The sequence below is a fragment of the Pristiophorus japonicus genome, chromosome 16 (assembly GCF_044704955.1).
Source record: "Pristiophorus japonicus isolate sPriJap1 chromosome 16, sPriJap1.hap1, whole genome shotgun sequence".
Classification (NCBI taxonomy): Eukaryota; Metazoa; Chordata; class Chondrichthyes; family Pristiophoridae; genus Pristiophorus; species Pristiophorus japonicus.
In genome coordinates this window covers 52,458,616-52,484,797 of record NC_091992.1, presented here as the reverse complement: position 1 = coordinate 52,484,797, position 26,182 = coordinate 52,458,616, and the positions used below count along the sequence as shown (strand labels likewise).

General features: G+C 47.5%; 1 protein-coding gene across 2 annotated transcripts in view; it reads left to right on the top strand.

Annotated features, from left to right (window-relative positions):
• Positions 1–24,892, top strand: part of rasa4 (RAS p21 protein activator 4) — a 286,693-nt gene extending 261,801 nt beyond the window's left edge. The window contains exons 16-22 of one of the 2 annotated variants that reach the window (XM_070857323.1): positions 1,075–1,247; positions 2,186–2,323; positions 8,763–8,898; positions 15,312–15,432; positions 16,546–16,607; positions 18,829–18,985; positions 24,060–24,892. In XM_070857323.1, coding sequence (XP_070713424.1) covers positions 1,075–1,247; positions 2,186–2,323; positions 8,763–8,898; positions 15,312–15,432; positions 16,546–16,607; positions 18,829–18,956 — 758 coding nt within the window. In that variant the 3' untranslated portion in view covers positions 18,957–18,985; positions 24,060–24,892. Of the gene's footprint in view, positions 1–1,074; positions 1,248–2,185; positions 2,324–8,762; positions 8,899–15,311; positions 15,433–16,545; positions 16,608–18,828; positions 19,022–24,059 lie in introns of those variants that run through there. The other variant, XM_070857322.1, reaches the window with a different exon arrangement.
• Positions 24,893–26,182: the final 1,290 nt, after the last annotated feature.

Here is a 26,182-nt window from a genome sequence, read left to right as displayed (position 1 = left end):
CCCCGGGTGGATTTTCCCTCCTTCTAAGGCAGCCAAAGCCCACTGCAGACTAAATACTGACACCGTGGCTAAGATCAGCACAGAGCAGGTATCGAATCTGTCGCATCAGGCCTTGGGGCTCAGTTACTTGCTCCTTTAGCCGTTTGGCACCCTTGTACAGCTCAGGTTTGACGCTAACAGATGTGAAAGCTTAGGGAGGTGGCTCGGCTGAAAGAAGCAGACTTGTGAAGATGTGCTATCAGACTGGTGACCACATTGTTACAGGAGCTACAGCCATGGTACAAATGGACGCTGCAAGTGCACGAGTCCCACTCTGCAGAGTACTTGGGCGGAGCAGGTTTATGATCCTGCTCTCGCCAAATTCCTAGGGTCGGGGCCACTGAGTGTGATGCCTGCTGACGGCGGGGGCTATGGGGAGCAAGGTTAGCAGGAAAGCCAGATAACTGATGTCCGAGGAAGAATTTTGACAAAAGTGGGGCCCGTTTGCAAAAACACTAGCCTTGTCGAAATGTGTGGGACCCACTCCTGCCAGGCTGAGCTGCTGGCACGCTGCGTAAGCCTGCTCGCATCATCCCATCAGTCGCAGCAATATCAGGACTGTACGGGGCGCGTGCAAGAGGTGTTTAGCCCCCATCGCCAATGTAAAATCCTGTGTATGATAAATGAGACGGAAGCAAAGGGAGGGGGAACCGGGGACCACTCCAATTTCTGCCTGCACAAGCTCTGGTCTGGCCCAGTACAGTGCCATTACACCTGATTTCAATACAGGTGTTTGGGCCATAGTATTTTGCGGGAGTGGGACAGGCTTGATGGACCAGATGCTCTTTACCTGTCCGCCATTGTTTGTATGTTGTTCGTAGAAGAAGCTCCCTGGCATGCCCCCTGCTGGAGGGTTAAACAACAGCGCTGCCAGAGGCTGGGAGAAGGTCACCCCTCCGGCCTCTCAGTTTGGGAGGGTCCACAGTGCGGAAGGGCAATGAGTGGAAAGGGGGAACGAAGTGAGAAGACTTGCTTCTCTACAGTTAGTGAATCAAAATCCACCAGTCAGTCCTTTTGGTGCCTGCTTCTTTCCAGAACTGGAATCCCAGAAACGAGAGACGCTACAAACAGCATCCACCATTAAAGAAGGATATTTATTGATGCACAGAGCCAAGGAGAGGGGAATCCTAACATCGTCTCACTTCAAAAAGCATTATTTTTGCTTAAATTGTGAAGTACTCTCTTATGCCAAAATGGCTAATGCAAAGGTACGTGAATTTTTCAGTAGTTTTAATATTGTATTGAAGCTAATGTGGGAGCCACTGTCCAACTTAAGACCTCACCTTCTCTATAACTCAACCCTTGGTTAAATATACCAGGCTACACGTAATACACGGCTTAACACAGCATTCACCTCCAGGTATCTGACCACACCCTCTCTTTAACACCCGCTCTATACCACTGTAACATTCATCTATACCCCACTGGACATCCAATGTCATTGACGTCCTCATTACTGGAGAACCCTAAAAAATGCCCTCTTCCTATCATGCCCCTCTGTATGGTTCCTCTCTGAGATGAAGGCATTTCGTCCAAAACAGACTCCCAAACCCACAACCTCCACCACCTGGAAGGACAACAGCAGCAGGTGCATGGGAGTACCACCAATGTTGCCTTTAAGCTGCGCAGCCATGCAGCGCTTCAGGGGACCCGCGCAGATGGCTTGCAGTCTCTTAAATTTAAAAAATGCGCGGCTCCCCAAAAATTGCAAGGAACATTGAATGCCATCACCTCCAAGTTCCCCTCCAAGTCACACACCATCCTGACTAGGAAATACATCACCGTTCCTTCATTGTTGTGGCTCAAAACCATAGAACTCCCTACCTCACCGCCTTCACCACACGGACTGCAGCGGTTCAAAAATGCTCACCACCACCTTCGCCAGGGCAACTAGGGATGTGCAATAAATACCGGCCTTGTCAGCAACACCCACATCATAGGTTTTGTTAAAAGGCCAACAGTAAATGAGTTCTGAATGGCAACAGGTTCCATGGCCCACTCTCTATTGGATGCCCTCCCCCTCCTGCACTCCATCCTGCACAGATCCTCCATTGAAAGACTTTTCCCGATTAAATGTGGCAAACCTCAGCCTCGTAGCTCAAATAAGGTGACTTGTTTTGAATGCACTGTTTCATCCATTTTACAGAAAAGTGCGTTTATTGCGTTGTCCAAGATCAGAGCGATAGAGAAAGTCGACGAGAAGTGTTTCAGCAGCTCGTATGTCATGCAGATCATTTCAACCGATGGCAGAGGACAATTTGAGATAATGTACTTACAGTGCAAGGTATGTTGAACTCCGGCTGTCCCTTACAGGAACACCTCTTGCATATGAACCTCCCATCTGCTCAGTAAAATCTCTTTTCTAATGATATGTCATGTTGAGCTGGCCCGGCAGCACAAACGTCATGGGTGCAACCGAATCAAATTTTTAAATATTTGGCGACACGCTGTCTGCCATTTAATAGAACAGCTAGGATATGTAAACAGCGACAACTTGCATTTATATAGCGCCTTTAATGTAGTAAAGCGTCCCGAGGAGCTTCACAGGAGCATAATCAGACAACAAAAAATTGGTACCAAGCCAAACAAGGAGACATTAGGTCAGGTGACCAAAAGCTTGGTCAAAGAAGTAGGTTTTAAGGAGATAGCGAGGTTTGTGGAGGGAATACTGTGGCTTAGGACCGAGACAGCTGAAGGCATGTCTGCCAATGGTTTCGTGACGACCTGTGTGCCTTTTAAGGAAAGCCTACACAGAATGTCAAACACGCCCTAATCCTTCAGCAAACTCATATCGGTTCTGTTTGCTGATCTCTCAGTCTTTCTCTCTGTGGGTCTTTCATGTGACTCATATGAGCAAAAGATGACCATCAGTTACAGAAAGGCAGACCTCGCCCCAGAGTGCTGGCACTTCAAGACAAGTCCCGACACGTGAAAAAGAATATTACACAGGCTGTGAAACTTAAAGGATAAGATAGACAGAACATTCCTTCACTTGTATTAGAAAAATATAGGGGTGTAATATATTTGCATCATGGGTTCTTTGCTTAAGAATTCATATCAACACATTGCTATTAAGAACTAGTTGGTTTATTAGCAAAATGATTGACAATCACATGACACATTACTAGCTCATCCACCAGGCTCACAACTGCATACCTCATCGTGGATCCCCCGAAACCAACTGGGTGGGGTTTTATTGGGTCTTGTGAACATCACGTGACTGGCTAAGCCACTCCCAACACAACAGCTTTACAACTATTACTAGTATAACTTTAAATCAAGTACCCCCTTTTGTAAGGAGACCAAAACCCACAAATTAACAAGGGAACCTTGTCAAATCAAATTAAAATTCTGTTTCCGGAGGTGATGATGCACTCCAGTCCCACCCGTGCCCACCTCTTGCGGAAGGCCGCAAGTGTACCATCTCCAGGGACACCCTGGCGCGAACGTAGCCGCAGAAGAGAGGCAGGCAGTCAGGCTGAACGACCCCCTCGACCGCCCGCTGCCTGAACCGGTTAATGGCTACCTTGGCCAGGCCCAGGAGCAGTCCTACCAGGAGGCCCTCATTCCTGCCCGCTCCCCTCCGCACAGGGTGCCCAAAGATCAGGAGTGTGGGACTGAAGTGCAACCAGAATTTGAGGAGCAGCTTCTTCAAATAATGGAAGAGAGGCTGCAACCTCACACACTTTACATACACATGGAACACGGACTCTTCCAGGCCGTAGAAATTGCAGATGGCCTGGGAATCCATAAACCGACTTAAAAACTTATTGCATGGGACTGCTCTGTGCAACACCCTCCAGGCCACATCCCCAATAAATAGAGGGAGGACTCCCGCGTAGGGAGCACTCCATTGGGGACCCCTGCCTCCTTGGAACGGCCATCAACAGCTCTACAACTATTTTGGTAGAATGTTAATTCAAGTGCCCCCTTTTGTAAAGGCATAAACCCCCCCCAAAATTAACTAACAAACATTAAAGGGAACCTTAACGAATCAAATTAAATTAACATTTTGTTCCCTGTTGAAATGATGCACTCCAGTCCCTCTGGTGCCCACCTCTCAAGGAACCAACAGCTCTACAACTCTTTTTGGTTGCACAAAACAAACAGTTAAATCAACAAACAGTTAAATCAAGTGTCCCCTTATCTGGGGGACACTTCAAACATTTTTCAAGGCCCTTTTTAGTTTTTTTTTAGGGTTTTTTTTGTGGGGTTTTTTGTGGGCTCTAAAAGGTAAATATATACGAGTGCCCCCTATAAAAGGGGAGGGGGACACTAAAACCGGCAATAAAACAAATTAAACTTTAAAACATATAAAATCAAATTAAAATTTGGTTGCCGGGGTGATGATGCACTCCAGTCCCTCCGGCGCCCACCTCTTGCGGAAGGCCGCGAGCGTACCGGTGGACACCGCGTGCTCCATCTCCAGGGACACCCTGGCTCGGATGTAGGTGCGGAAGAGAGGCAGGCAGTCAGGCTGAACGACCCCCTCGACCACCTGCTGCCTGGACCGGCTGATGGCACCCTTGGCCGTGCCCAGGAGCAGTCCTACGAGGACCAACAGCTCTACAAACCTGTGGGTATACTCACAGGTGCATACAATACAGGGGCCGTTTGAACCCTGCCCTCCTGTCAGAAACCAGGCACGGTTAAAAAATGGGCCAGCGGACCTACCCTCTGACTGCCCTCTCCCTTCCCGTCTTCAGTTTTCTGCTCTTCTGAGGAGGCGGGAAGGACACCTGCTGGAAACTGTCGGGGTCCTTCTGTGAATATGTCGTGCTGATGTCACCGGGGCCTGACTGTGATTTTAACCGGATGCCTGAGCGGGGAAGATTAATGTGGTAAAGCTGACGGGAAATAGAATCAGGGCCAGAAGAGGCCGAAGGATATAATTTTTTGCAATCATGAATTAAAAAAATTTTTTTTTATTCATGTGACAAGGTGGAGCAGGAGTTCGCCTCCAGGCCCCACATAGAAGCTTCAGGCCTCCCCGGCCCTGGGCTTCTCTCTACCCGATCGCTACACTCTCCCAACCACCACCCACACCCCGCCAGTGAGACGTTAAACCAAAGCCCCGTCTGCTCTCTCAGGTGGATGTAAAAGATCCCGTGGCATTATTTCAAAGAAGAGCAGGGGAGTTCTCCCCGATGTCCTGGCCAATATTTATCCTTCTGCCAATATCACTAAAACAGATTATCTGGTCATTATCACATTACTGTTTGTGGAACCTTGCTGTGCGCATATTCGCTGCCGCGTTTCCCTATATTACAACAGTGACTACACTTCAAAGGTACTTCATTGGCTGTAAAGTGCTTTGGGACGTTCTAAGGTGACAAAAGGCACTATATAAATGCAAGTCTTTCTTATCTAATCCTGGTTGGCTGCCCTCTGCTGCTACCTGTCAGTTTGAGTGGCCAACTGAGCAGGAACATGTAGATGAGGCCCTGGGTTCAAAATCACCCAAGCCTCATGCTACAGAGGTTATAGGTAGTTCGCGCTCACTCCATCCCCCGCCCACCCAATTCCTGCTCCCAGTTAAAATCAGGTCTATAAAGGCAAGGAAGCCTGAAGGGGAAATGTTGAAACAACATTTTGTTTCCAGGGGTATGTGGGGGCAAGCTCCCCCTGATTGATGATGTCACTCTCCCCCTCCCTGATTGATGATGTCACTCTCCACTCTCCCATTGATGATGTCACTCTCCCCTCCCCCATTGATGATGTCACTCTCCCCATTGATGGATGTCACTCTCCCCTCCCCCATTGATGATGTCATTCTTTGCTTCCCATTGACAATGTCACTCTCCCCTCCCCATTGATGATGTCACTCTCCCCTCCCGATTGATGATGTCACTCCCCTCCCCCATTTGATGATATAATTCTTTGCTCCCCATTGATGATGTTACTCCCCCCTCCCCCATTGATGATGTCATTCTTTGCTCCCCATTGATGTTGTCGCTCTCCCCTCCCCCATTGATGATGTCACTCTCCCCTCCCCCATTGATGATGTCGCTCTCCCCTCCCCCACTGATGATGCCACTCTCCCCTCCCCCATTGATGATGTCATTCTTTGCTCCCCATTGATGATGTCACTCTCCCCTCCCCATTGATAATGTCATTCTTCGCTCCCCATTGATGATGTCACTCTCCCCTCCCCCATTGATGGTGTCACTTTTCCTTACTCCCTGGCTGGTGCAGAACCTCTAATCCCACCCTCGGCAACATGCTATTGTTTGCTATCATCATCTTGGTGTGTTTGAAGGGGAGAAGTGGAGCTGCTGCCACCTAAAGGAAAATCCAAGCACTGCACTAACTTCCGATGGGTTTGTCCAGGGTCCACTGCCGATAGCTGCCTGAGCAATTAGAATAATTCAAAATAAATGAGATGTCCATTCCATAAGTCTGTTCGCAATGGACATACATGATGTGGATAAAAACAGCCAGGATTGCTGATATAAAATTGATGGGGAAAGCTGCACGAAACAGTGGATAGGTGGGTCAAGTACAAAGAGATTGTGGGGTTGGGCTGACAGATGAACTAATGCAAGGTCTGAGATTGGGGGAAGATGAATAAATTGATTATGGGACACAACACAGCAGGGGGATGTAAGGATAGATTATTGAGACTATCCGTGCAATCAGCAACATCAGTAAAGAAGGCAAAAAATCTTGGGGTACATTGCCAGAGTGATGAAATGTAAGTCCCAGGGGTAGTTGTGAGGTGGTATAGGCCACTGATTCAGCCCCTGCTGGAGCACTGTGTATAACTCTGGTCAGTGTACTACAGTGGGGACACCCTGCGTTAGAGGAGGCACAGAGGAGATAACTAAACTGATAACGGCGATTAGGCACTTGAGGTATGCCGAGAGACTAAGGAAGCTGGGAATGTTTACAGCAGGGACAGAAAGGTTCAAAGACCTTGCAAGATTCTCAGAGCTAATAAATCTTACTCCTCTTGTTGGCCCAACTTGGACAGGTCTGCAGCCGGCTGATTATTACACAAATGAATTTGGTAATTGTTATTATAGAACTCTCATTGGAGATTATAAGATAAACCGAACGCTGATGAGGAACTCGGAAGACTAATCTGGTTTAAGTGCTTCACACACACACTGGATCTGGAGCAGACTGCCCAGAGACAGCGGAGACGCGAAGAATTAGATTGTTTTTGGTGAAAGAAACACATTAGAGTCAGAATATGGTATTTTGTTTAACTCTGGGAATAGCAGATGGTCTGTTCCAGTCCTGTACATTCTTACGTATCTGATCGTGATCTAAGACCAGCCAATTCTCACTCATTTAGAGTGAATATCACTAATTTTTGTTTTAAAATTTAATTGTTTTAATGTCTCACTCTGTGTGGGACCGGCCTCTGCCTCAGTCATCAATCGTAAATCTCAGTCCTGTGAGTAGCTAGAGGTGAAATAAACCAAGGCCCAGCTAGTTCACCTTCAGTGTCAGCTGTGGCTCAGTGGGTAGCACCCTCGCCTCTGAGTCAGAAGGTTGTGGGTTCAAGTCCCACCCCAGGGACTTGAGCACATAAATCTAGGCTGACATTCCAGTGTCGTGCTGAGGGAGTGTTGCACTGTCAGAGGTGCCGTCTTTCAGATGAGACGTTAAACCAAAGTCCTGTCTGCTCTCTCAGCTGGCTGTACAAGATCCCATGACACTATTTTGAGGAAGAACAGGGGCGATATCCCGGATCATATTTATCCCTCAATCAACATAACAAAAACAGATTATCTGGTCATTTTCACATTGCTGTGCACAAATTGGCTGCCGTGTTTCCCACATTACAACAGTGACAACACTTCAAAAGCACTTCATTGGCTGTAAAGCACTTTGAGACGTCCAGTGGTCGTGAAAGGCACCATATAAATGCAAGTCTTTCTTTTTTCTACCATCACATTCGTCACATGATACAATGATAATGGAGTTGTTGACTAATTATAGCAATCAATCTCTGTCAATCAGTTTACAACAGACCCAGACATGAGGTGAGGAAAACCTGTGGTAGGAAGCTTAGAGAAGCAAGCTCACGTGTTCTTCCTGAATATGCTGCACTTACCTCATGACATGTCCCTAATCATTCATATACTGCATCCCAAAATGTTCTTTTCTGAAAGTAATCTATTTAATTTCTAGTGCTCCCCCATCATTGACAGGTCTGTAATAAGTGTATGACGATGTAAAGGAATATGGTCATTGCTATTGTGGTACCCTTACATAAGAAATAGGAGCAGGAGTCGGCCATTTAGCCCCACGAGCCTGCTCCGCCATTCAATAAGATCATGGCTGATCTGATCTTGGCCTCAACTCCACTTCCCCGCCCACTCCCCATAACCCTGCACTCTCCTGTGGTTCAAAAATCTGTCTATCGCCACCTTGAACATATTCAATGACCCAGCCTCCACAGCTCTCTGGGGTAGAGAATTCCAAGGATTCATAACCTTCTGAGAGAAGAAATTCCTCCTCATCTCCATTTTAAATGGGCGATCCCTTATTCTGAAACTATGCCCCCTAGTTCTAGATTCTCCCATGAGGGGAAACATCCTCTCTGCATGCCTTTGTTGGGGATTATGAGATAAACCTGTGTAATAATTGGTGGGTTTTACATTAACCTGTACAATAAGAGGCGTATGTGATATAAACAACTGGGCTTCATTGCATCTCCTTCCCTTGAAAATTAAAATAGATTTTGATGGATTATTTTACTTCATTCTTAGAATGTGAACGAACTAAACCAGTGGCTATCGTCATTAAGGAAATACTGTGTTAGCAATGAGCAAATGCTGAACTCCTACCATCCTGGCGTGTTTAAAGGGGAGAAGTGGAGCTGCTGCCACCAAAAGGAAAAAGCAGGTACTGCAGTTATTGCACCATTGTTCCAGGGACTCCATCCATTGCACTGGCAGCTTCCTGAGCAAAGAGGCTCATTCAAAATGAACGAGCTGCCCATTTGACGTTTTTATAAATGACATAAATGTTTTTTTGTGATGTAAATTGAGTAAATTCCCACACTTCAATGCATGCAGTCTCCGAATAACATGTAAACTGTTCACATAAATCACTTCTATCGCAGGCCTTTTAGTGATGTGTAAAAAATGTCACATAAGGGAATGGCTCAAACCTATTTTATTCAGACAGGAACTGCATGTGATTTGCTTTTTTCTAAATTAAACATGTGTTTCGATAGTTTACCACAAATGAGGTGCTCTGTCAGTGTGCTGATCCATTTGATGCATTGTCCTTTTTCAGTTGTACTTGCAATAATACGCATGTTGTGTCTGAGACTAGTAAAGAGCAAGTTAGGAGAAAGAAAGAATGAGAGAGGGAGATAGAAGAGGAAAGAGCGGGAGAGAGTGAGACAGGAATGAGATATCAGAAACATTGGAAGGGAGTGAGACAGTAGTGAGACATCAGAAACACTGGGAGAGAGAGAGACAGGAATGAGATATCGGGAACATTGGGAGTGAGAGACAGGAGTTTGCTGATGATACAAAGATGGGGGGAAAAGCAGGGTGAGGAGGACACAGAAAATCTGCAAAAGGGCATAGACCGGCTAAGTGAGTGGGCAAAAATTTGACAAATGCAGTATAATGTTGGAAAGTGTGGGTCATGCACTTCGGCAGAAAAAAAATCAAAGAGCAAGTTATTATTTAAATGGAGAAAGATTGCAAAGTGCTGCAGTACAGAGGAACCTGGGGGGTACTTGTGCATGAAACACAAGGATAGTATGCAGGTACAGCAAGTGATCAGGAAGGCCAATGGTATCTTGGCCTTTATTGCAAAGGGGATGGAGTATAAAAGCAGGGAAGTCTTGCTACAGCTATATAAGGTGTTGGTGAGGCCACACCTGGAATACTGCGTGCAGTTTTGGTTTCCATATTTACGAAAGGATATATTTGTTTTGGAGGCACTTCAGAGAAGGTTCACTAGGTTGATTCTGTGGATGAGGGGGTTGACTTATGAGGAAAGGTTGAGTAGGTTGGGCCTCATTGGAATTCAGAAGAATGAGAGGTGATCTTATCGAAACGTGTAAGATTATTGTCATGTATCCTACATGGGTACTGCTTGTACTATTACAAGGTGTGCCTCCAGAGGGCACCGCAGTGGGAGACTTGTAGGTTACCTGTACAGGTGTGCCAGGCCTTGTATAAAAGGCAGGCCACCAGGTGTGATCCTCACTCTGGAGTTATCAATAAAGGACTAAGGTCACTACAGTTCAAGTACAACACATTGCCTCATGGAGTCATTATTAGAGCATCTACAGACATGACAATTGGCGACGAGATTATGGACCTTCACGCGAAAATGGCTACCCTTGGCACATTGCAGCAGTTTGCCGATGGTGATGATTGGGACGCCTTTGTGGAAAGGCTTGACCATTTCTTCACAGCAAACGACCTGGCAGGCGACAATCCGGCCACATTGGCTGATAAGCGCAGAGCTATCCTGCTAACCAGTTGTGGGCCCACCGTCTATGGCCTCATCAGGGACTTGCTGGTACCAGCGAAGACAACGACCAAGACGTACGAGGAGCTTGTAACGCTGATCCAAGAACAACTCAAGCCCAAAGAGAGCATCCTCACAGCCAGACACTGGTTTTATACCCACCGATGGCCCGAAGGCCAGGAAATCGCGAAATATGCTGCAGACCTCAGGAGGCTGGTGGCACCGTGTGATTTCGGCAATCACCTCACCGAAGCGCTGCGGGATATCTTTGTCATCGGAATCGGCCATGAGGGCCTTCTTCATAAGCTACTGTCTGCGGATACCAAGTCACACTGCAGAAGGCCATCTCCGTGAGCCAGGCATTCATGACCTCGACCTGCGGCTCTAGGCAGATGACTCATTGTCAGGACTCAAACCCGGCAAGTACTATACACAGAATGGCGCCTTTTAGAGGCTGGACTGTAGAACACGAACCTTCTCAGGGGAGAGAGAACAGGCCCCTGAGTCCCTTAACTCAGAATCTGCCGAGGGGAGCTAACCAAGTAGCTCCATGCTGGCATTGCGGAGGGAATCACAGGACTCACCAGTGCCGTTTTAAAGACTATGTATGCAAAGCCTGCGGCACAAAGGGCCACCTCCAGCGAATGTGTAAAAGAAATATGACACACTCTGTTGATGAGGAGTCTGCAGATGGCCATGAATCCAGCGCCGATTATGACACGATAGGCAGAGAGGCAGCTCAGCCCTACGATGAGGTATATAGCATGTTTACCTGCACCACCGAGTGTTCTCCGTTGAGGATAGAAGTCCAGTTTTCATGGAAGTGGACACGGGGGCGAGCCAGTCAGTAATGAATCAAGAAGCCTTTGAGAGGCTATGGGACAATCAAGCTGAACGACCCAAATTGGTCCCGGTTCAGGCAAAGCTGCACACCTACACCAATGAACTTATCCCAGTCGTCGGTAGTGCGGAGGTAAAGGTACTCCATGATGGTGCGGTGCACAAGTTACCTCTGTGGATTGTTGCAGGTGATGGACCAACGCTACTCGGAAGAAGGTGGATGGAGAAGACCCATTGGAGCTAGGAAGATTTCATCCCTCCAGCGATTCATGTCCTCTGCGCTCAGAGGCAAAGCAAGCCCTCACCTGAGGTTGGATCCGGCACCAGAGAGCAGACCAGCACAGCACCCGAGGCACAGACCGCCCAGCACGGCTGCGTGGAGATGATCCAGCTGAGACGACCCGAACGCACCTTCCAGGCTCCAGTGGCAGGACTCCGGAGGAAAAAAATCGGACGCAGAGGCGACTTCCCAGCTTCGGTGGCAGAACCCGGGGAGAAGAGGATCACCGCAGTCGACATCGTGGATGGAAGAAAGATGGCGCCCAAACCACGAGGTGAGGCGCTGAAGAGAAAGATAGTGGCAGCCAGACCACGAGGTGCAGCGATGATGGAGCAACACGTGGCACCAAACGGAGAAGAGGATTGGGGTAAAGTTAGCAAGGCTCTCTTAATGGAGGTCTGCAACCCACCACACTTAAAGGGACAGTTCCACAGTATCAATCAATGTAAGAGCAACTGTGAGTTAGATGTAAAATGTGTAATTGATGATCAGAGTTGTGTACATGCAATAAGCAAAGAAAAGTCACGCGATCGCGATCGGAGCTACAGGTTATTTACTATGAGTAATGAAACGTTGTGCTATGTAGGATTTCAACTGCATACAGCCAATGCAGCGGGCAGATACCCATCGGGAGCACATAGGTCCAGCGAGCTAACCAATGCTGTAGCCTGCGTCCCTGGGACCAGAGTTATGCACCATGGAGTGTGGCCACAAGCAGCCAACACACACGAGCTGCAGAGCAAGCGATCTCAGCAGGCAACAGCACCGGTAGCGATACCCTGCCCCCGATCGGCTCCACCCGATGGCACCCGATGGCACCAACCGCCATGAATCTGAAAGAGAAAACTGCGCTAAGACACAGCTCCCAGACCCTATCGCCACCAAGGCTACAACCGGGAATGAAGGGTCACCCGCAACGGTTCTCCCAAATGGGACCAGAACCAGTCAGGATCCCAAACCAAATAACGCCCAGGCAAGCGAGTCAGCAGTCCCCTGTGCACTGCCAGACGACTGCCCCTCAGGGAGCAGCAGTGACCCAGAGCGCAAGGAGAACACAGGGAGGTCACAAGCATCTGTGAACCTGCCCGACGCTAGGAGCAATGGCAAAGGCCCGGAGAGCAGGCAACTTGAGCCAAACGGGTTCCCACTGCCAGCACTGGGCACCACGCCGCCACCAGACTGCAGGGACACCATCCAGCAGTCCTGGCACTAGTTTATCCTCATGCACCGGTGCTGACACCAGCACTCATTCCAAGTATATATCAAGTATATACCTCACCTGTCAAATGTACTTGCCTCACAACTGTACCACAAATGTAATAATGCAAATGTAATTTTTTTCTCTGGACTTGAATGTATATGAATGTATTGAGCCATCAGCATAATCTATATGTGGGGGTGGTGGGGGGGCGGCGGGGGAGAGAATGGAGTGGTCATGGATGCACAAACAGAAACCACCAGCATCTCTACTGCCAACGAAACACCACCCACTCTCCCAAGATGGAAACGACCCTCCAAGGGTCAACCAGATAGAGCTAAACCCAGAGCACAGTCAATGCATGAAGGCGATTTGCACTAAAGGTTTGGGGGAGAGTGATGCCATGTATCCTACATGGGTACTGCTTGTACTATTACAAGGTGTGCCACCAGAGGGCACCGCAGTGGGAGACTTGTAGGTTACCTGTACAGGTGTGCCAGGCCTTGTATAAAAGGCAGGCCACCAGGTGTGATCCTCACTCTGGAGTTAGCAATAAAGGACTAAGGTTACTATAGCTCAAGTACAACACATTGCCTTGTGGAGTCATTATCAGAGCATCTACAGACATAACAATTATGAGGGGGCTTGACAAGGTGGATGCAGAGAGGATGTTTCCACTGATAGGGGAGACTAGAACTAGAGAGCATGATCTTAGAGTAAGGGGCTGCCCATTTAAAACAGAGATGAGGAGAAATTTCTTCTCTCAGAGGGTTGTAAATCTGTGGAATTCGCTGCCTCAGAGAGCTGTGGAAGCTGGGACATTGAATATATTTAATACAGAAATAGACAGTTTCTTAAACAATAAGGGGATAAGGGAAGCGGGCGGGGAAGTGGAGCTGAGTCCTTGATCAGATCAGCAATGATCTTATTGAATGGCGGAGCAGGCTCGAGGAGCCGTAAGGCCTACTCCTACTCCTATTTCTTATGTTCTTATGTAGGAGAGGAAAGAGTTAGGGAGAGAGGCAGAAGTGGGGCCTTGGAGAGAAGGAAATGGAATGGACAGTAGCTGCCTGGGCTGGGCCTGGGTTTGGAGGTGACTCACTGGCTGATGTTCCCTCTCCTCCTGCGAAGACGTGCTGAGCCTCTACTTAACAACAATTGGCAGGGTTGGGAAGCTAGCACGTGGGGACTGACTGGCACATACCCATGTCCCGCTGCTCGATGGTAAATGGGCTGGATCACCAGTGCTGCAGAAATACTGAGGTTACATAGAGTGGTGCAACTGAGACAAGAGGAGAAAATCCCCAGAGTGTCGATCTCTTCCGTACACAATTGCTGATTCTCTCTATCCCACAATCAGTCTCTTCCTATTCACTTGCTCTCCCACACAGTCCCTCATATCAACATCACTGAAGCAGATTATCTGGTCATTATCACATTGCTGTTTGTGGGAGCTTGCTGTGCGCAAATTGGCTGCCGCGTTTCCCACATTACAACAGTGACTACACTCCAAAAGTGCTTCATTGGCTGTAAAGCACTTTGGGACGTCCGGTGGTCATGAAAGGTGCTATATAAATGCAATTCTTTCTTTCTTCATTCTTCTTTCATATAACCTCATTCATTCACACTCATTCCCTCCATCTCACGTGCTCTTACTCTTTTATGCACTCTCTCACACACAGTCACTCACTCAGTCGCTCACTCTGTGTCTCTGCCTCATTCTTCCATCTGCTCACTGACGAACTCACTCTATTTTCCAAACACTTACCGTAGAAAGAGATGAAATATGCCACACCAAGGCAGCATCCTTACCATTGCATTCCGTCCTGTTAATGGAATCATCTTAGCTATAAACTACGGTTGATGAATACCTCAGCGCACAGCACTAAGCTGTATCACCTCTCCGTTCCTAACATCTACCAGTAACTGATTAAAAAAGAATTACTCAACAGAAAACCTTCCATTATCATCAGAAATCATCATCATAGGCAGTCCCTCGAAATCGAGGAAGACTTGCTTCCACTCTAACAGTGAGTTTTTAGGTGGCTGTACAGTCCAATACGGAAATTACAGTCTCTGTCACAGGTGGGATAGTCAGTCATTGAAGGAAAGGATGGGTGGGACTGGTTTGCCGCACGCTCCTTCCGCTGCCTGCGTTTGTTTTCTGCATGCTCTCGGCGACGAGACTCAAGGTGCTCAGCGCCCTCCCGGATGCACTTCCTCCATTCAGGGCGGTCTTTGGCCAGGGATTCCCCGGTGTCAGTGGGGATGTTGCATTTTATCGGGGAGGCTTTGAGGGCGTCCTTGAAACATTTCCTCTGCCCACCTTGCCGTGTAGGAGTTCCGAGTAGAGCGCTTGCTTTAGGAGTCTTCATCAGAAATATAATGATAATGTAGAGCAGAAAATTCTCACCATAGTTTCAGTAAGTGAACTGATTGAGAGGCAGTTGGAGAAGTTGCTGAGCAGGAGATGACTCTGTCCCTGTGTTTACTGTTTGACAGCTCCGGGATGTGACAAGACCCATTTTGGCGTGACACTCCAGGAGTGGAATGATCCACTCAATCCCGATCTAGAATCCCATCTGATTTACAGGCAGCTGCTTGCAGCCAGGGATTCATTAACGTGAGTATCTGATGAAGCGGGGAATGTGATGGATGAGCAATTTTTAGTGCACCTGAAGTGGCATTCTTCTGTTGGGTGTTCCGGTGCCACATGGCATCCTTCGCCCAAGGGAGTGACTTCTTCCCGGGCCTGTGCCAAGGTCGCTCGAGCCAACCGCTTGGAAATGGGCAGCAGCTGCCCGGGCTGGGCCTGGGGTTGGAGGTCACTCACTGGCTGATGTCCCCTCTCCTGCTGTGAAGAGGCCTCTCTACCCAACAACAATTGGCAGGATTGAGAAGATGGCACGTGGGGACTGACTGGCACATGCCCATGTCCCACTGCTCGCTGTTAAGTGTGCTGGATCACCAGTCATTGTGCACCAGACCGCACTGCAGGAATACTGAGGTTACAATACTGACTGGCTCACACCAACCTATACAGTATGTGAGTGGATGGTGGGTAGCAGGAGTCCCTCTATGTTACATGGATTGCCCAAGTAGCATTAATTAAGCCCATTTTGTCTCAGCAAGGGCAACATACCTGCATTGTCAAGTTGCCCTGAGAACTATAGTGGTAGTGTTGCAGTTGAGCTGGTGGTTGGCAATCTACAGAAAGTGCTGGTAGTGTCTCGCTGGGCCACTTCACAGGGCAGTTACTGTGGGTCTGCATATAGGCCAGACCGGGTAAGGGCGGCAGATTTCCTTCACTAAAGGGCTCCGGTGAACCAGTTGGGCTTTTACAACAACCCAACAGCTTCACAATCACTGTTACTGAATCCAGGCTTGTATTTCCAGATTCTTAAACTGAATCCAGATTCTCAAACTGCCATGGTGGGATTTGAACTTGCATTCAAATTATTATTAATTATTATTATAGATTATCAGTCCAATAACATAACTGCAACACTACGATACCCAGTACTGAATTGTAGGGTGTATCATTTGTTTTAATATGTAACGAGTGGCATAATGTGACAATTTTCTGATTATTTAATGTAACGCCATGATCATATTGAATGGCGGTGTAGGTTCAAAGGGCCGAATGGCCTACTCCTGCACCTACTTTCTATGTTTCTGTTATTTAATGTGACAATTTGCTTATTATTTAATTGTACGCTTTGTTATTTGTTCATAGAGAAAAATACTTGGAATGCAAAGGGAAAAGTGATGTCACCAGCCCAATGAGTACACGTGAAGGTAATGTCACTGTGGACCCATTCACCCAGTCGAGCAGTGTGTGAGCTGAAGATCTACAAAGGGATGACAAGCATTTAATAGGACGGTGTTGTGTTACTTAAGGTGTATAAAATTATGAGGGGCCTAGATAGAGTGGATAGGAAGGACATATTTCCTTTAGCAGAGGGGTCAACAACCGGGTGGCATAATTGGTAGGAGGTTTGGAGGGGATTTGAGGGGGAAATGTTTTCACCCAGAGGGTGGTGGGGGTCTGGAACTCACTGCCTGAAATGGTGTTAGAGGCAGAAACCCTCACCACATTTAAAAAGTACTTGGATGTGCACTTGAAGTGCCGTAACCTACAGGGCTATGAACCAAGAGCTGGAAAGTAGGATTAGGCTGGGTAGCTCTTTTCGGCCAGCGCGGACACGATGGGCCGAAATGGCCTCCTTCCATGCTGTAAATTTCTCTGATTCTATGATACTTGTGCAGTGTAGAATCTTGATGCCAAGTTTGGTCTCTTACACTTTTATTTTAAACATTTATTTACTAATAATTAGCCTTTTACACATTCCCACTTCCTTCGGCCCATCCTCTAGATCCTAAGCTCTGGAATTCCCTCCCTATACCTCTCTGTCTTCCGACATCCCTCTCGTCCTTTGAGACCCTCCTGAACACCCTCCTCTTTGACCCAGGTTTCAGTCACCCTACTAATAGCTCCTTTGGCTCAGTGTCAATTTTTACCAGATTAAACTTTTGTAAAATGCCTTCTGATATTTTCCTATGTTAAAAGCACTGTATAAATGTAACTCTTTGGATATTAGCTCATCGTGTTAACTAGTTCATACTGGGACAAATAGGGAGAGCCAGAATATTGGAGACAGAGGGGCCGAAATTCAGGGTCGGGATACGGCCCATTACCGCCGTTTTGCTGCGGCCATGCGGCGGAATCGAGAGGCCGTCTCCTTGCAGTCGATTGGCCGCCCCGACACATTCACCTCGGGGATTTTTCGGGCGGTCCCCACTTCCGCCCCACTGTTGCCCACCGCCCCAAGCGCATCATCAAAGCGCGCACCGCTGCTCTCCCGCACCTCCAGCCCACTCTGCGCAAAATTTACCTCAGAAAATCGTCGATCTGCCGCGCGGTGCTCCCGACAGCTTTCTCTGTCGGTGCACCTTGTTTCTTGTGTGAGAGCCACGGCAGCGCAGCGGCCCTTCAAGGGGAGGGCGCACTGCCGCGGCCGCCATGTTTTTTTTTGCCGGCCGACTTCCTGATCAGCCGGACAATTATGGCCCCGGGTTCGGCCGGGCCGCCAACAGACCGCCTGGCACCCCCTCTTGAGTGGCATGGCCGCTGGCCCAGCCGAAACCCTCCCTGGGGGCCCAGTAGCCGAAGCTAAAACAATCGCTGCTTCGCTCCCCTTTAAATGAGGGGAGAGACGTGGTGACGCACACGCGCACTGATGTCACCATCGCTCCACCGATGAGTGACCGTGGCGGAGACACGGTCCCGCCCCCACTTCCACCCCTCACCAGCACTTACTGCCACACATCCGCCCCCCATTATGATCAACTTCCCATCCGCTCCCAAAAAAATTGCCAAAGAGGTGAAAATGGATCAAGAGTTCCCCTCGTCTGGCCCGACAGTAAAAACATCTGGAAAAAGGTAGGCGCGCCAGCTTTCTGGCGGGCCTGAATTCTGGCCCCAGAGTTTCTTTCTTATTTATCGGCTAGCTTAGATTTGGATATATAATGAAATAGTGAAAACTTTTGTATCACAAAACCTGGGTCATTGGTCATAGGATATCATGGGTTTTAAAAGCCTGTAGAGTATAGAAAGGAAGGATGGAGGAACACGGGGACTTTCACAGTTTTGAAGTCTCAGGAAAGAATGAGGTACAGACAAAATGGTGGGATAAGAATTGGAATGCGTTACGTCCATTTTTCAGGTGTAACGATGACAAATTTAGCAATGGGACGGCCTGCTCCTAATCTTCACGTGCATTCAGACCACTGCTAGATTTGTTGGGCCCATTTCTTTTAGACGTCTTGGGTGGCTGCCTAAAACAGGCGTTAGGCCCCTTGCATATGTTAGTAAGGGGCCTAATGCCTGTGTAAGGACCCCTCTGGGAACCGATGGTTTACGATGAGTTGAACAGGTGCCGTTCAGGGTGAATGTGACTCTCTCTGTGGGCGCACCCAATCGCACAGTTGCCCTTACTAAGCCGTCTTTCCTTTGCAGGGATCGATAAGGCAGACACCCCAGACAAACTGTTCCACATCATTCAGGATCTGGAGAGAGCTCACCGGAACTTTGAACGTTGGGAAACATCAAAGGACAGAAACTTCTCTCTGGATCTGCTCACATAACTTTACCAGCAAGAGCCAATGTGTTTGAGGTGGATAGAACAAATGTTTCAATTTCTAAGACTACCTTTTATTATTAAATGACAGTAGTAATTATATCTCCTGCATTTGGTTCAGACATTCCTATCTGTTTTGAATTATGCAAAACATCCGTCCTTGTCAAAAAAATATGTAAATGTGTATTTTCTATAATGAATCTGGTTGAATTTGTAAATGTATTTGATTGATCTGCAGTGACTCGCTCCTGATTCAAGCCTCTCCCATCCAGCAGAGGGTCAATGTTGGATGTGCAATAGGCAGTACGAGCTCCCAGACCATACAGCTAACATCAAGCTGGTGCCTCACACTGAGGGAGAAATCTCAGTGCATTGAGAGGGCGCAGAGTGTGATTGGGCAGATCACACGATCCTCGACCAAACTTTACACTTGAATTTGGATATCTTTATTTCCGTTTTTAAAAATATGTAGATTTTTTTTTTTAGGTCTTCTGGATACACCAAACCAAAGTGGCAAAAGAGGGACCTCTTGCCCAGGGACAGAGGGGCCTCCTACTCCCAGGGACAGAGGGACCTCCTAATCCCAGGGACAGAGGGACCTCCTACTCCCAGGGACAGAGGGACCTCCTACTCCCAGGGACAGAGGGACCTCCTACTCCCAGGGACAGAGGGACCTCCTACTCCCAGGGACAGAGGGACCTCCTACTCCCAGGGACAGAGGGACCTCCTATTCCCAGGGACAGAGAGATCTCCTACTCCCAGGGACAGAGAGATCTCCTACTCCCAGGGACAGAGGGACCTCCTACTCCCAGGGATAGAGGGACCTCCTACTCCCAGGGACAGAGAGGCCTCCTACTCCCAGGGACAGAGGGGCCTCCTACTCCCAGGGACAGAGAGGCCTCCTACTCCCAGGGACAGAGGGGCCTCCTACTCCCAGGGACAGAGGGACATCCTGCTCGTTGGGGGCGGACGGGGATGTTGGGGCCTCCTACTCCCAGGCTCCTGCCAATCTGGTCTGTAATGATCCCACAAGGAGATCTGCTATAGATGGACAGGGTTATGTTTGTTACTTGTGCTTCAGTTTTCTCAGTTCTCTGTAAGGGATACTCCTTATTCCCTCATTGCTTTCCTTGTAGTTTTGGAACTTGCCGCAGGAGGAATCACAGGTGTAAATCACCACGATTTGGCCATTCTCTTCTTAAACACCTGTATCTATAGCTTCCCTGATCACTGAGATGGCAAAGGCAATGTGAAACCAGAAGTTTCAATTCCTGGCTTGCACTGAGTTAAATTAGCTCCTCTGGGTGAAGTTAGGAATGCTACAATTGGTCTCCGTGTCCTGTGCTTGGGAGAGGAAGGGATAATTAGCTTGATTGCCATCCAATGACCCTGTGAGGGAAATTGCCCATGGATGCTGCGAGGACACAATGTGACTTGGCAGAAGCGCCCTCTGGTGGAATAGCCGAATATCACTCACTGCTGTGGTTCATGGATGGAGAGCAACCATTTGGGTGAAGTACCCATCGAACCATGTTATAGCGAGGAATGGAGAAATGGGGCGGGGGGGGGGGGGTGTGGGGGGAGCTGACTATATTGTCTATTATACAGACTTTATACATCGGCACTGTATTATGTGGATTATAATGCCCCACTATATCCTTCAGTATCCTACCATTCCCTTCAGTACCCTGCACTTCCCAATTTACTCTTCAGTACTCTACAAAACTCTACAATGCCCACCATAGCTTTCACTCCCCATCAGTATAAGCCACTGTGTATATTGAGATCATATAATCATCATGTGTTACATGGGAATGCAGATATTATGTTGTATATTATATATCATTCCCACAGCCACAATATATAGTACAGAAGTTGCACACTCACTTACAATATATATATCTATATGCACACAGTTACCAAATCATATACAATTACACATTCCATTTTGTATTCATAGAGTATGTTACAGTATTATCTTAGCCCCTACACTACCCTAGAATAGGTACAATAACCTATAATAACCTATCATATCTGTGAGGATCCATTACTACCTTACTGTTACATTCTTTCATGCTCTGCCTCTGTCACTGTGCAGGAGGTCCCTCTGCCGTACTCAACAGTGCCATCTGGTGCCCCGACAATAATCGTCAGTACTGAGTCATACTCAGCTATAATGCACCATACTTCTGTTTTCATTTCCGACCATACCCTTCAATATCCTGCAGTAGACTACAGTCCCCTACTGTGGCCTCTGTGTCTTTAACCATCCTCCAGTACCTGGTCACACACTACTGTACCAACCATCTACATCAGTATCTTTCAATACCTGTAAAACACTTCGAATGCCCTACCATACCCTTTGGGGTGTACTGTACCCTTTGACACCCATAGTACCCGATTATACCCTACAGTATGTAGCAGTGTCTGACTGTGTACCCAATAATCCCTGATCTTACTCTCCAATATCCAACAATTCCTGACCTTACCCTCCAATATCCAACAACTCCTGACCTTACCCTCCAATATCCAACAATCCCTGACCTTACACCCTTCAATACTCAACAATACCTGAACATACCTGTTAGTATCCAACAATCCCTCCAATACCCAATAATGCTTAAATAAACACTTTATGGCAGATGGATAACTGGTTTAGTCATTCATTGCCACATAAAGCACCATCAGGTCCTGTTCTCCTCACCAAAACTGCCCAATATTCCAGGACCATCTTGGAATGCAAAGATAACCACAGGATTCACTTCTCCATTACAAACTGTTTTCTTATAAGGCAATTCCCTGCCTCCTCCATCCTCCAGATTGAGACCATATGTTCAGCTGCCTTCCCTCTCTTCTCCTAGCCCACCAAGTCAAACTTCCCCTAAGGTTCTCCCCTGCCATAGCACTAGATTTGCAACTTTCTCCAGTTTCCCTCCGATCTCCCCATGTGCCCTCTCCAAGCTCATCTTGTCCACGATAACCACCTTCTGCTCCATCGCCCCTATTCCCACCAACTGCCCTTCCTAGCCCCATGTTAGCTGATAACGGTATATTGGTATATTGGTAACGGTTCCCTCTCATCAGGTACGGAGCCCCCTCCCCTTCAAATCTGCCGTCATCATCCCTTTCCTCAAAAACCCACCCTTGACCCATCTGTTCTCACCAACTACCACCCAATCTGCAACCTCCCTTTCCTCTCCCAAAGCCTTGAACGTATTGTCGCCTCCCAAATCCGTGCCCATCTTTCCGTCAACTCTATGTTTGAATTCCTCCAATCAGGTTTCCGCCCCTGGCACAGTACTGAAACGGCTCTTATCAAAGACACAGTTGTGACTGTGACCGTGGTAAATTTTTCCTCCTCATCCTTCTCGACTTGTCCACAGCCTTTAACACGGTTGTCCATGCCATCCTCCTCCAACACCTCTCCTCCTTCATCCAGCTGGGTGGGACTGCACTCGCCTGGTTCCATTCTTATCTATCCAGTCATAGCCAAAAAATGACCTGCAACGGCTTCTCTTCCCACCCCGCACCGTTACCTCTGGGGTCTGCAAGGATCTATCCTTGGCCCCCTCCTATTCCTCATCTACATGCTGCCCCTCGGTGACATCATCCGAAAACACATCAGGTTCCACATGTACACTGACGAAACCAAGCTCGACCTCACCTCTACCTCTTTTTAACGCCTCACTCTCTCTGATTTGTCAGACTGTTTGTCCAATATTCAGTACTGGATACACAGAAATTTCCCCCAATTAAATTTTGGGAAGACTGCAGCCACTGTCTTCAGTTTCAGCCACAAACTCTGTTCCCTAGCTCCCGACTCCATCCTTCTCCCTGACCACTGTCTGAGGCTGAACAAGACTGTTCACAACCTTGGGGTTGTATTTGGCCCTGAAAGGCGGTTCCGACCACATCTCCACTCCTTCGGCAAGACTGCCGACTTCCACCTCCATAACATCGCTCACCTCCGCCTGGCCTCGGCTCATCTGCTGCTGAAACCCTCATGTCTTTCTTACCTCAAGATGACTATCCCAATGCACTCCTGGCCAGCCACAAATCTTACATACTCCACAAACTTGAGCTCATCCAGAAACCTGCTGCCCATATTCTAGCTCGCACCAAGTCCCATCACCCCTTTGCTCACTGACCTACATTGGCTCCCAGTCTGACAATGCCTTGATTTTAAAATTCTCATCCTTGTTTTCTAATCCCTCCATGGCCTCGCCACTCCCAATCTCTGTAACCTTCTCCAGCCGTACAACTCTCTGAGATATCTGCACTCCTCCAATACTGGTCTATTGAGCATCCCCAATTTTAATCACTCTACTATTGGTGGCCGTGCCTTCAGCTACCTTGGCCTAAGCTTTGGAATTCCCTCCAATCTTTCCTCCTTTAAGACACTCCTTAAAACCTACCTCTTTGTCCAAGCTTTTGATGATCTGTCCGAATATCTCCTTATGTGGTGTCAGATTTTGTTTGCTAACGCCCCTGTGAAGCGCCTTAGGAAATTTGACTATGTTAAAGGCGCTATATAAATGCAATTGTTGTTGTCAGTACCCAACACTACCTGAACATACCCTTTAGTATCCAGTAATATCTGAACGTACCCAACATTACCTGACCTTACCTACATAACTACACCTGGCTATACCTTTTCAGCAGCCAAAAATGTTACATAAGTTGAGACAAACGAAAATAAATACATCTGCTGTTGTGCATGGCCAGGGGACACTGATATGTCGTCCCAAACATTCACATTTCCAGGCTGTCCCTCACTAGGTAAATGTAACTGGAAAACTGGGACATTAGTATCTGACATTGTGAGATGCCTGAGCAATGGGAGCATTACTTGTGGAATCCTGCAGAAACAAACACTCCCAAAATATGGAGACCTGCAAAAATGGAACAATTATCGAGCGACCCAAATAAGTTGCATGGTAAAATATACCAGAGGCGCTCTGAAACCACGGACACCCGCAAATTACAAATTACAGACAGCCTTCAATGCACCACGCTCTTTTACACCTTAAAGTACAGGACACGGCTTGTTGTAAAGCTACTGTATCGGGAACTTTGACTGAGCCGGGATCACTGGCATGTTCCCTTGCAGCTTCGCTCCTTTCTGCCCGCAAGTTCTCCTGAGGTCAGTGTCTGCAGATCCCTGCGAGGCGGCAGCGGATTTTGTGAACGGAGCAGCTTTTGTGGAATGGGGCTCCACTCTGTCTCTGGGACTGAACGCCGGGATAGAGCGGATACCGTGACAGCATGGATGTTGGGTAAAGAACTCCCCATTCTACTCAATCATGTTACAGTATGTACAATGACCATTTTGAAAATAAGGAGACCTGCACAAAAAGGACAGCTGGTGCCAATCGCCCGTCATTTACCAGTTTCACCAGACCAGAGGCCGATTATCCAATCTGGCCAACATGCTGTATAATTCTCAGCTGGGCATTTCACATTTTGAATGCGAACTTTATTCCACCCTCTCTCCCACTCGTTGGATGCACAGGGAGTGATCACATTTTTTAAAGACTGTATATTATTGCACCCATAGATGTCAAGATGTAGGTTACAGACCATCTTCAGAGAAGCAGAAATCTCCCAGATGTGCTTTTGGTGTGGAGGTTGAGGGAGGGCTTGTACATTGAGGGGAAAAACATTTTTAAATTAGATATTTTAATTGCGCGGATTTGGCGTGGATTCTTTGTTTCTTCTTCAGAGTTGTGCCAGGAATGTTTTTTTACTAATTTCTTTATGCCAAAAGATCTTTAAATTTCGGTTCTCTTGACTGGTACTTTTATTAATCAATCACCATATCAGCTCATTCCATGATATTGATTGACAACAGTGTAATTGATATGTATGAGTCTGTGTAGACATAGGTCCATTAAATGCAAGATTGTTCTAGATGCATGTAAATTTCTCTTTTATAATCTGTTGAAGACAATAAAGTAATTTGTTGATTGTGTTCGTGGCCTATTTTTACATTTATGTGTATCTCTCTATTCAACAACAACAACTTGTATTTATATAGCGCCTTTAACGTAGTGAAACGTCCCGAGGTGCTTCGCAGGATATTATGAGATTAAAAAATTTGACACCGAGTCGCATAAAGAGAAATGAGCGCAGGTGACCAAAAGCTTGGTCAAAGAGGTAGGTTTTAAGGAGCGTCTTGAAGGAGGAAAGAGAGGTAGAGAGGCGGAGAGGTTTAGGGAGGGAGTTCCAGAGCTTGGGGCCCAGGCAACAGAAGGCACGGCCAACGATGATTGAGCGATTATAATCAGGGATCTCAAGAGGGCAGAATTAGAGGAGCGCAGATATCTCAGGGGTTGTGGGGCTGGAGGAGATTACAGAGATAGGGAGGGGCGAGGCCACAAAGAGATTTGAAAATAAGGATGAGAATTTAGGTTCTGTGCAGTGCTTCATGGGGATAAGGTTCTTTTTTTCACTCGAGAAGAGAGCCATTTATTGAAATTCAAAAATAAAGGCTGGATAACTCCGGGGGGCACATTTACTGCCTGGTTTTGAAATGGTTTTGCCTGCTTCTCTATGTGTCTTCTTTCCTATGTTCTTTGCTCGGGTGAGGACTGATGGGTGGCAGCGAAAGGAGACACTGAGGGCTGAAGGCTGCACTTTCTGTCTCCTTTTCCATCTCGCCGCCCAATCACTAATTCATCCCTCCACCCCTTTACTCCCATTGTGTTCCTTTATCCTTCCCTCCCCTCTCCCCTGCCAACTAACCCCTCTCTCATATGGATACACCTACTCACTCCCATTCATGGCCCTACTGCTTCCCCTTCGAATACCCACTCAACCCATGTGTCCTCTCCAGCCCCTCTCACTGCTGTCACTCTGGTGTTACTCATGCACATTATCCAAGCTAAATACCTCCTTAGTCCATGATCATCTATAACTTTCATTATTTTAAGAACATAAGAAATAGGAGCAGGAGTAGGCCATTTGGCCCCTCGAACCTGCTCCGCCATTTAATAAGATCAGGACTGATCTGATCATGGACTCAGCTCCACTTTAGCCAACTCCGCCCTCATATCTTTGTAGTCTCCTTTATTTAAGCTTAGGACCCTGGTTTGATAACCAACTTTCTCACCCTCCAACTGAATTTGAAATTCAACCATGTTATGGTCACTCATTCCTACAGGATCCCTTACTAGGAGATCATTTATTAATCCTGTCTCATTACACAGTACTAGATCTAAGATAGCCTGCTGC